General features: G+C 37.6%; 1 protein-coding gene and 1 long non-coding RNA gene across 13 annotated transcripts in view; one reads left to right on the forward strand and one right to left on the reverse strand.

Annotated features, from left to right (window-relative positions):
• The window catches only part of LOC112058966 (uncharacterized), a 177,431-nt gene that overhangs the window by 27,835 nt on the left and 137,279 nt on the right, over positions 1-12,317 (forward strand). The window lies entirely within an intron of this gene.
• Positions 1-12,317, reverse strand: part of SBF2 (SET binding factor 2) — a 570,707-nt gene that overhangs the window by 15,584 nt on the left and 542,806 nt on the right. For 8 of the 11 annotated variants that reach the window (XM_065592221.1, XM_065592216.1, XM_065592217.1 and 5 more), the window contains 2 exons: positions 5,299-5,425; positions 3,726-3,853 (listed from right to left, as the gene is read on the reverse strand). In XM_065592221.1, the coding sequence (XP_065448293.1) occupies positions 3,726-3,853; positions 5,299-5,425 (255 nt within the window). Of the gene's footprint in view, positions 1-2,024; positions 2,301-3,725; positions 3,854-5,298; positions 5,426-12,317 lie in introns of those variants that run through there. The other 3 variants (XR_010600515.1, XR_010600516.1, XM_065592218.1) reach the window with 2 other exon arrangements.

The raw sequence follows: 12,317 nt of genomic DNA on the forward strand, positions 1-12,317 counted from the left end.
GAAGGCATAATGGCCAGCTAAGGAAGATATATCTATGGTAACTGTGCCAAGCTAGCACTCTAAAATAGCAACGGGTATTTGGCTATGGCTGCATGAGCAGTGTGATGGGCTAGCTACCCCAAGTACAATTCTATCTGAAACTCTAAGTAGGTACTTGGATCGGTTGGCTTGTCCTGCTGCCTGTGCAACCATGGCTACACTACTATTTTTAGAACGCTACCTTGATCAGAACTAGCACAGGTATATATACCTGAGCTCGAAATTATATCTCCAGCACCAGGGTTGACATATCCTCAGAAATGACTGCACCTCCAGATTTAGCATGCTGTCATGAGATGGGTCCCTGAAAAGTAATGGGGAAAATAGGTGGTGTTTGGGGAGTGTCTGGAATTGGATCGAGTAGTCCACCTCTATGATTTCCATGATGCAACAGCCTGTAATGATGTTCCAGACCCCACAAAAATAAAATAAACGGAGGGGATATAAGCGGGAAATCCAAGAGAACTGTACACTGCTCCCGACCAAGGAGCCAAATCTGCTGCTTTGATGATGACCAGGGCTGGTGAGAAGATGTGGTAGTAAAGGCACATGATTTCCTCTTCTTACATTTCCGTTGCTTCCTGGATGGTTCAGACTGTCGATAATGAGTACAGTATTGGCTGCCTTTGATGCGGTTGAGGCTTAAAGAACTCTCTCTTTGGTGCATGAGTATAGACTCTTAGGAACTGCAGCATCACTTGAGAGTCCTTTCACAGAGCATACAAGCCTCATTAATCTTTATATTAAAAAGTTTGCATCCTTCAAATGGAAGAACCTCAATTGTAACTTACACCTCTCATTTGTAGCCTTGATGATAAATAATATTTTCAGCCAAATAAACTGAATTTCTTGTATCTGTCTCGAGGTGTAAATTTTTGCTGTCTCTGTGTTTTTCATTAGCCATTGCGACAACCAGAGATCCTGTTGTAGGACATATGTAAAATTGCTCAAAGCCTTAGGAAGGCACTTAGCAGCAATGATTTACTGTTTTTGATTTTGGTGACAAAGAAGCAGGCATCTGTCAGAGTAACTGCCTGTTCTAAGAGCCTCTCATTCATGGGCATTACAAGACATCCAGACCACAGAGGTGTGTGGGATGCCCTTGGAGTTTGCATGATGTCTTCCAGACAACTACCACTGGAATCTCCAGTGTATCAACCAGCCTAAAGAGCAAGTCATGGAATGCTTTGAAGTTGTCTGGGAGTGAGGTAGATGTGGCTACCATAGCCTCTGCCAGATACAACAACGAGATAGATGCTTGTATGGGGTGGGTCCTCTGCCAGCAAATCCCCATCAGAGCTCTGACCAGTCTGTCCAGTCAGCAGCACTGTAGTCATGGTTGGCTGTAGTGCCCTTTTGTGAGGTGGGGGAGAAGGTGATCTAGCCCTGGACTAGGTTGCATCCCTCTTAGAGTTCTATGTCTGGGACATTAATAGTGAGTCCTAGACTCCCTCTCTGAAGCGTATGGATCTGAATAGCTAGACTCCAGGTACTGAACTGGTAATGCCCCCTGCTATTCTCAGAGCCTGGGAAAGAGAAGTGCTTCTTTTGCAGGGTTGCAACAGTGCCAGATGAAATGCTGGGAGCATCACCAGACTGCACTCTGATTCGTTCTGCTGATGTGCTCAGTACCAGAATGGGGATGGCAGCTAGTTGTGGAGGAAGTACCTTCTGTACTAATAATAATGGTGAGTCCAATAATGAGGAAACCATAAGGTCCCTTGGAACTGAGTATGCTGGAGCCAGGGGTAAGTGTATGGACAGTGTTGGTACTGGGGCTATTGGCACTGGGGCCCTCAGGGACAAAGGGTTGGTAACGGGTAATTTTTGAAGTACTGAGGAACCTGGTTTTGACGCACAGTGATGGGTGCCAAGGAACCCTCACTGGGCCTTTTTCCAAGAAAATTTGAGGGGATTTCTGGTTTCTCATGGAAGGATCTGATAAAGGAGACCTAGATCATTTTCCTTTGTGGGCTTGGTGCTCTTTCCTCCCCTTATCCTCATAGGTTTTGCCAGCTAACAAATTGTGAAATAGCTATCTGTTTACAATACAATGGGTAGATTGCACAGTGTGTGAGATGCACCGATACTGCACATTCCAACTTGTAGCCACAGGTGGTGAGAAGGAACAAGCACTCACAGAAGAAATGATTACTTACCTTACAATAACTACAGTTCTTTGAGATGTGTTGTCCATATGTATTCCATGATCTGCCCTTCCCACTACTGTTGAATCTTTTAACACCTGCATTTTTTAACACCTGCATGGTGAAGGATTTGAGGGACAGTTAGGGTCACCTTGCCCTTTATGTCCTCAGGTGGGAGACACAAGGATACTCAGGGCAAAGGTGCAGCTCCAATGGATGCTGCTGGCCAAAAGAATCTGAAATTGAGTGCATGGGACACATGCACATCAACAGTGGAATATAAATGGAGAAGAATGAGCCATTCTTATCTGTCCATCTTTTCAGCTAACAAGATAATAAAACGGAGGCACACTGTGTGTACATAGGTACATACTTACATACATACAATTCCTTTATGTCTCAGTTGGAACCCTGATACCCTCTCCCATTCCCCCTATTTTAAAAGCAACCCGCAGTCCAGGTTCTGCATCATGACTACGATTCATTTAGCTGAACAGGGGAAAATCTCCCTTTGTCAACACTAACTGATCAGAGGTGCTAATTTTATAAAGATAGAACACATGTAGTGACAATGAAACAGATATGGATCCCCAATTGAAATATTTATACATGTTTTGTTGATCAAAGATTAGACTAGTTTATAAATAGCATTAAATGTGGAAAGAATGCATCAATATTATTAATCTGTGTGCTGCCATGCATACCTTTAATATTTTACTCAATGTTTTAATTTAAAATGAACAGGTATTGTTCATGACACAGTACTTTATACTTAGAAAATAATTCTAACTAGAAGAGATATGGGTCATGGTACATGATAAATATTGACACTATAAAATTATTCAAGATACAGCTAAATGTGATCAATATATGATCCTATCCGGCAATGATATGACATGCAATGCAATGTATCAGGATCTTATGAAACGTGTCTCACTACCAATGTGACTTATATTTACTTTTAACTTGTTTCCTCATAATTTTTATTTAGATTTACTTTTTATGGTCATGTGCAAATGTTAAGACTGCTCCTGCAATCATTACTCACATAATTAATCTTATGTCATGCACCTAAGTAGTCTTCTTTATGTCAGTGGGACACACGTGGATGAGTAAATGTTCTAGGACTTTCCCCTTTACAATTTACCAATATGAGTCTTAAATAATTTGCATGACTAGTGATATAAACTAGTGAGAAATTGCAATGATCTATTAATATTTCTTAACATTTCTTCAGCAGGGTTACTTAGCATAATAAATGTCTGAAACTGGTCTAGACCAATTCAACAAGTGGCAAACTACTTAGAGAATCATTCAGAATAACAAACAACATAAATATATATATTTATATAAATATATATATATATATATTTATGCATATAAATATATGCATCCGAAGAAGTGGGTTGTAGCCCACAAAAGCTTATGCTCTAATAAATTTGTTAGTCTCTAAGGTGCCACAAGTACTCCTGTTCTTTTTGAGGATACAGACTAACACGGCTGCTACTCTGAAACAACATAAAAGTTTCTATATCATACCTCTGTTTCAACAGGTGCATATAGGTAATTGAAGAAAATGGGGCTCCTTTTGTGCATTTTTTCAATACATTCCCAAATACAGATTCCCTTTTTGGCATGTCTGTCTCCTTTATCTTCAAACAATGTCCCTATAGGGAAAAAAGGTAAAAGAAGGCTTTATAGTGACATGTGACAAATGGTAAAGCATAATCAGAAGGATTTTGTTTTATGACATTTATCAAGGAATGAAAACATTGCAAAAATGCCCAATACTTAAGAGGTCTGAATTGATGAAAATAACATTAAAGAATTTTATGTGGTGCAGTATAATTGCCATTCTTGCTGCCTGAACACCAACTTGATATGAAAATAAACATTCTATAATGCGACATTTGCATTCTTATTCTGAAGCCTACTGCAGTACTTGAGGTGTTGTTAATGAGGTTTGTTCTAAATTTACTTTTTGTTTTTGCACTTTAGCTGCCACTTCGTGTACTATATATACACATTAAAAATGTTATAATTATTCAATAACTTGTGATACATTGTTGTTCTATTGTGCAATATCACCACCTGAAATGTGGACTTGGAAGTACAAGTCTGAGAGCAGAGACTTGGGGTGAAATCCAGGCTCCACTGAAGTCAACGGTAGTTTTGTCATTGATTTCACTGAAGCCACTATTTCCTTCTTGGCGTGGTGATATTTGAAAGCATCACCACCCTGTTGGGAGTCTCATAACTATGATAAAATTACACTAGTTTAAAAAACATACAAATCAGTATTTTGTGCAGAAATAGAATGGTTGCTCAGTGCCTGGATTAATTTCATGGTCGTTTGGGCTTTTACAGAACGCATTAAATTGACTGCTTGCCATGAAAAACCTGATTTCTCTGTGAAAACTGTTCATTTCAGAGTTTGCACTACACCCCTTTGCTTCTTGCATATGCTCAGAGACAAGCCTGAGAAAGGTGGATGTGACTGAGTGATCAGTCTGACAGAGGTAGGGCTGAGAATGCAGAAGGGAGGTGGGGCCTTAGATGAAGCACGTTAGCCTGCAAGAGATAGAGGAAGAAAGTAAAAGAAAAACACAGGCGTTCAGGAGGAAGGGGAAAAAGGCTCTCCTTTATGGAAATGCCATACAATCTCATGAATCCCAGGACCTCTTTTCTGTAATTAAAAAAAAAAAAAAACCAATAAAAAACCAAAGTTCTTTAGAGAGCAGGCAGATGGAAGGGGAAATTGTATTAAGTGAGTGGACTGGAAAGTGAAGCAAGGTTCTGGCAATTATAACTATTCCTTCCATTTCTCTTACCCTTTTATTCTTTCCCTTTTAGCATGGCTCAGGAACTATTCATTCACCAAGTATAACTGCCAATGACTCTGTACGCAGAATTAATTCCAGTACACCTCAGACACTTATATAGCACATAGTAAATTTTTCTATGTTTCTAGTTGGTTGCAATGTAATCATTAGCACCATCTCACAATGGAAAGACTCCTGTGAACTAAATATTAATTAACGGCAAAAGTGTAAAATAATAAAGAAATGAAAAAAAAAATGAATGAGCATCAACCACATTCTTCTACACATACCATGTTCTAGTCTTTCATAGTCTGAATCCAGAAGAAATGTTTTAAATCTATTTGAAACGTAGTGGAAAGCTAAGAACTTCAAGAAATACTGATTGAATTCAAACTCTGTTGGATACTGGTTGTGAATCTACAAAATATATACAGAAGGGAAAAAAGACATTGATTACAGTAAAACAAGAATGTTTAAAGGACAGTAAGGTAAAATATAATGACAAAGTAGTAACCCTGTGAATGCTGATAACAAATATGTACTTAAAGCCCACTGTCTTACCTACCCTCCATATGGATCCATATGCAGGTTCTTTTCCTGGTATTTTTATTTAAGACATTTTGCAGCTGAGTTAAACCATAGAATGTCTGCTCCATCAAAATGCTAGAGTATAGATAGTGTGATCCTAATTTCCAATTTAAAAGCTATTTCATATTAGGCTTAGTCTCCATTTTCCAAAGTATTAGCAAAGTTTGATATATTTCCCCCTAACATCAAATTTGGTTCATCTGCAATGAGCATCTAGTATCCCACATCTAGCTATACTCATGCTAAGCCAAAGTTAACTTGCGTAAATGTAACATTGCTTTATATTGGAATGATAGCTAAGTAAGTAACGATGGTTCAAGCAGACCTGAAGAAGAGCCTGTGTAGCTTGAAAGCTTGTCTCTTTCACCAACAGAAGTAAGTCCAATAGGAAATATTAACTTAAGAGACACGTTGGATGAGTTAAATAAATAAGTCTTCAAAATATTGAAAATTACAAGGACATTGTCAAAGTATGTTTCATAATTTTGAAAATAATCTTTTTTTCATCCTATACTGTTTATGATCACTGTGAATTGTGAGCTGGAGATTTTCTTTAATAATATTTTCCTCTATATCACATGTAGTTTGTTATTTAGACTTGCCTATGAGTGCTAATACACTAACAATTTACAAAGAATTATATGAGCTTTTCAAATAGACAAAATAGAAAAAAAATTGAAGCTCCAAATTTGGGGTCCATCAGTCTGGAAAGAATCTTTAACTTGCACGTGCCAAAGTCCTGAATGTCTCCAGATTTTCCTTTACTTTTATCTTCCCCATTTCCAAGCCAGTTATCCTTCTGGCTGATAACTGGATGATACTCCCTCTGAAATATCACTCTTTAAATAATCTAAAAGAATCACTGCTCAGTGACATCAGATGCTCACATTCAGAAGTTGAACGCATGTCCTATACAACCCTAATGCCCTGCAGATAGGAGTGAAAGATAGTATCAGGAATCAAACTCCAGCTTCTTGAATGATAGTGGAGAAGACTACCAGCTAGACTTGCTGCACCAGCAATATTTTCAAATGAAAAAAAAAATCACATTTGCCTCTTCATGTTTCCTTATAATCTGGCAGTAAATAGCGCAAGCTACGCAATGGGAATTTCTGTGCTCAGCACCTCTCGAGTTCAGGTGCTCTTGTTGTTGGGGAACTACAGTGTAGAAAAGGAATTTTGACTATCAAAAGTTTCTACTAAAATATTAACTGTTTTAAAACTTTGTATTCTGGAACCAGATCATTTCCTAATATTGTCCTGGAGACTTGGAGTTTAGAATGCATAACCATCTGAAAACAAGATTATTCATCTAGTACTAATCTACAGGGAATATTCTGCTTTGTAGAGCTAACAGGACCCCCCAAAGTAGTCTAACTGGTTATAAATCTATTGGTAAACATATATATAAAGGCTGTCAATTAATTGCAGTTAACACGCGATTAACTCTTTTTTTTTGATTAATCGCAGTTTTAATCGCACTGTTCAACAATAGAATACCAATTGAAATGTATTATATATTTTTTGGATTTTTTCTACATTTTCAAACATATTGATTTCAATTACAACACAGAATACAAAGTATACAATTTTCACTTTATATTATTTTTATTACAAATATTTGCACTGTAAAAATGATAAACAAAAGAAATAGTATTTTTCAGTTCAATTCATACAATACTGTTATGCAATCTCTTTATTGTGAAAGTGCAACCTACAAATGTAGATTTTTTTTGTTACGTAAGTGCATTCAAAAATAAAACAATGTAAAACTTTAGAGGCTACAAGTGTCCTAGTTCTTGTTCAGCGAATCACTAAGAGAAACAAGTTTGTTTACATTTACGGGAGATAATACTCCTGGCTTCTTATTTACAATGTCACCTGAAAGTGAGAACAGGCGTTTGCATGGCACTTTTGTAGCCAGCATTGCAAGGTATTTATGTGCCAGATATGCTAAACATTCATATGCCCCTTTATGCTTTGGCCACCATTCCAGACGACATGCTTCCATATTGATGATGCTTGTTAGAAAAATATTGGGTTAATTAAATTTGTGACTGAACTCCTTGGGGGAGAACAGTATGTCTCCTGCTCTGTTTTACCTGCTTTCTGCCATATATTTCATGTTATAGCAGTCTCGGATTATGACCTAGCACATGTTGTTCGTTTTAAGAACACCTTTCACTGTAGGTTTGACAAAACGCAAAGAAGATACCAATGTGAGATTTCTAAAGATAGTTACAGCACTCAACCCCAGGTTTAAGAATCTGAAGTGTCTTCCAAAATCTGAGAGGGATGAGGTATGGAGCATGCTTTCAGAGGTCTTAAAAGAGCAACACTCTGATGTGGAAACTACAGAACCCGAACCACCAGAAAAGAAAATCAATCTTCTGCTGGTGGCATCTGACTCAGATGATGAAAATGAATATGCGTCGCTCTGCACTGCTTTGGATAGTTATCAAGCACAACCCACCTGTTACACCTTGACACCTCAATATTCACCACTGTCATATAATTAGGACATGTCTTATACAAAGTATGCCTTGTGAGGTGCCATTCTAAAAGTCTTGATCTGCTAGACAGTAATATCTCGTTGAATTGTATGTGCTATCGTTGTGTGTGAAGTTATGAAGTTTGGCTATACATGTGCTGCTGAAACATGTCCGGAGGTTGTAAACACCCACAAGCAGCCTTTCAGGTATGACAGTAAAAAGGCCTGGATAATTTCATGGTCTTATTGAGGAAATGCACACAAGCACAAGGATTACCCCAGGAACTGTGTACAATAGAAACACCTGAGATATAGCACAATGGGAACTGTTTGATCCAGGTCACAGCAAAAGAGCTTTCCAGAAGGCAGGGAGAAGATATAAAAGAGGAGAAACGACATTATGAGGGGACCTCACTCTCTCTACAGTAACACACCTGGAAACACCTGAGGAGGAAACAAAGACTGAACTGTGGGAAGTGATGGTCCCAGGCTAGAAGGATTTTTAGCCTGTGTATGAAAACCTGGGAAAGCCAAGGCAACTTGTGCCTTAAGAATCTGCAATCCCGTTTATCACTCAGGTTGAGAATTTGCTAATTTATATCTTACATAGCTAGTGTGTTAAGCTCAGTTTGCATTTTCTATTTATCAGCAATCTGCTTTGATCTTTTGCTATCCCTTATAATCACTTAAAATTTACCTTTTGTAGTTAATAAACTTATTTCTTGTTTATAACATAACCCAGCTTGTGCAATTCATATCGGGGGGGAGGGGAGGGGAGAAGCTATGCATCTCTCTCTCCACATTGAGGGAGAGGGAGAATTTTTATGAGCTTGCGCTGTGCAGATCTTTCTTTACAGCACAAGACAGTATTATTTAGTGTTTATCCCCCAAAGGGGGTGTGCACGTGAGTGCTGGGTGAGTCCTCTCACACAGAGCTGACTTCAGTCTGTGTCTGTAGCTGGGTGTGGCCCTACCTGTGTGTATGTGCTGCAAGAAGCCGGGGAGCCTAATTCAGCAAAACAGGGAGAGGGAATCCAGGCTGGTGGAGCAGCGGAGGCTTCGTGAAACCCCAGTACATCAGGTGGCATCCCAGATGGGGAGGTCCAACCCATCACACAATCATCGGAATGGACACATCCTCTGGAATTATGGTTGAAGCACAAAGGCGCATATGAATCTTTAGCCTATCTGGCACGTAAATATTTTGCAACGCCAGCTACAACAGTGCCATGTGAACACCTGTTCTCATTTTCAGGTGACATTGTAAACAAGAAGCGGGCAGCATTATCTCCTGCAAATGTCAACAAACTTGTTTGTCTGAACGATTGACTGAACAAGAAGTAGGACTGAGAGGACTTGTAGGCTCTAAAGTTTTACATTGTTTTATTTTTGAATGCCTTTTTTTGTACATAATTCTACATTTGTAAGTTCAACTTTTATGATAAAGAGATTGCACTACAGTACTTGTATGAGGTGAATTGAAAAATATTATTTCCTTTTGTTTTTTATAGCACAAATATTTGTAATCAAAAATAAATATAAAGTGAGCACTCTACACTGTGTTCTGTATTGTAAGTGAAATAAATATATTTGAAAATTTAGAAAACATCCACAATATTTAAATAAATGGTATTCTATTATTAACAGCGCAATTAATCACACAATTAATCTTTTTAATCACGATTAATTTTTTTAATCGCTGACAGCCCTAATAATATATATATATATATAAAAACACTGGACAAATCTGATTCATGATTATGCTGCTCTCTCTGGGCTAAACTGTCTCTATTAGTCATTATTTCACACTGGATGTGGGATATCTTTGTCACACACAATATTCGAGGATGGACCTTTTTTGGAAAGGAAGCATAAAAACGAAGTTTCCTGCTTACCTTTATTCAGACCCCACCAATTTTGAGTATTATCCTAGTAGAAATATACAGAGAGCGCAATGGCAGGTACTTTGCCTTAGGCCTTGTCTACACTACCATGGTAAGTCAACCTAAGTTATGCTACTTCAGTTACAAGAATAACGTAGAGAGTTGACAGGAGAGCGCTCTGCCATCGACTTAGCGGGTCTTCACCAGACCTGCTAAATCAACACCACTGTATCAATCATAGCAGTGCCAATCTACCTGTTTGATGACTCAAAGTGAGAAAAACAATGTTACAATTACATTAAGAAAGAAACATGTTAGAAAGTTGTCTTGATATGACATACATGTAATTCTATATATTTAAATGAATGAACATAATACAGAACCTCAATTAGGAACAGAAGATTTGCCATCGTGGATCAGTCTAAAGGTCCATCTAGTTCAGTATCCTGTCTAACAGTGCCAGATGCTTAAGAGGAAGGTGCAAAAATTCTTCAGTAGACGGACGTGGGATAATCTGCCCCCGCCACAAAAAGTCTCATTCTGATCATTAATATTTAGAGACTAGCTTAAGCCCTTAAGCATGAGCTTTAATACCCCTTCCAAAATTTGTTAGCATTAATTATAACAACTCTGGATATACTTGTTATTCATTTCAATGTCTAACTCCTTTTAGCGCTTGCTAAGTTCTTGACCTGAACAACGTCATGTGGCAATTTCCTTTTCTCACCTTTTAATTTCATTTTCAAAATTAAGAAAACCGTATGTAAATCTTCAGATGAAATGAAGATAAATACACTATTTTAAGAACACAAGCAGAGCTACCAATTAAATGGATCACTTGAAATATAAATCTTATGGGGCTTTGTCTATCATAACACTAATGCCTCCATACTCATTTTATTCTTGCAATATTCCCAATATTCTTGCTTTTATTTCTCATTTTCTTCCTTTCTTTTTCATTTTCCCTCTCAACTTTTCTTTCTGCTCTTTTTTCAGCCATCTCCCTTCTTTTACCCACCTCAGGGAAGAAATGTTTATCATTAATCACTACAGTTACAATATATCAAACTAACTGGAAACCCCTGAAGATCATGGGAGTATGCTCAATTGGCATTAAATACTCAAATCTGCTTTTATGTGGTTCAGGTTTAGATGTTCAGAAATGCTAAAAAATCTTCAGTGACAAGGTGGATCAAGTATCTTTTGCTGGACCAACTTCTGTGGGTGAAAGAGACACGCTATTGAGCTACAGAGAGCTCTTCTTCAGGTCTGGGAAAGGTATTGAGAGTGTCATAGCTAGATACAAGGTGGAACAGATTGTTTAGCATAAATAATTAACATATGTTTTAAGGGACCATTCAAAGTGAAGTGGCCAGTTAACCCCTCTGCAGTCATTCATAGGTCAAAAAGGGATGTTAATGGGTTACAGATTGTTGCAATGTGCCATACATCCAGTGTCTTTATTAAAACCATTATTTTTAGTGTCTAGCAAAGTTATGAATTTAAGCTCCCAGGCTTGTCTTTTGAAGGTGTGCAGGTTTCATTTGAGGACAAAGACTGAGAGGTCAGATACATTGTTTGAAAAATGTTCGCCCACAAGTGACATGCTGTTTGTCTTTGATTGTTTTTCTGCGAGAGTTGATTTGGGAGCATAGTGTCAGATGTGTTAGTTTAACAAATTTCTGAATCTGAATCCATCAAAAAGAAATTAGGTACCAATGTATAGCAGTGATGGATTGGAGTAATATAGGAAAAATCCCTATAGAAATAGATAGGCGCATATATAGTATTTCAGACAATGAATTCTCATTTGAATGTTAGCTACTAGGCAGATATCTAAAATATTAAGCCACCTTAGGAACTTCCAGTTCTGTGCATACTTGCTTATTCTGTCCCTCTATTTCCATAATGCAGACTGCTAAACTCTCATAGCTTTTGTAACAATACAGATGCGTAAGACATAATTTTCAAAAATGTAATTTTCTCCATAATAAAATTGTGGAAGACCAAGTTTATAAAGGAAGAAGCTTTTCAGATTTCTTTATAAAAAGGAGAAGAAACAGACAAAATTATAGTGGGATTACAATGCTTTTATTGGCCTGCACAGATTTAAAAGTGGTCGAATACATTAATTCTGGATAGCAATGCCATATGAAATAATAAACTGACAGATCACAAAAGCTATATTCACAAATATGGACTCTATATGTCGTTTCATACATTTTTTCCATGTTAAGAATTTTTCAGTAAATTGCGCAAAGGATGGATATTTTTATAGATCAACAGATTTGCTGTTCGTCATGAATTTTACAGCATCCTAATTTCTGCCTAAGTGCCAATAAGTAGT

The sequence above is a fragment of the Chrysemys picta genome, chromosome 4, assembly GCF_011386835.1.
Source record: "Chrysemys picta bellii isolate R12L10 chromosome 4, ASM1138683v2, whole genome shotgun sequence".
In the NCBI taxonomy this organism is placed as follows: Eukaryota; Metazoa; Chordata; order Testudines; family Emydidae; genus Chrysemys; species Chrysemys picta.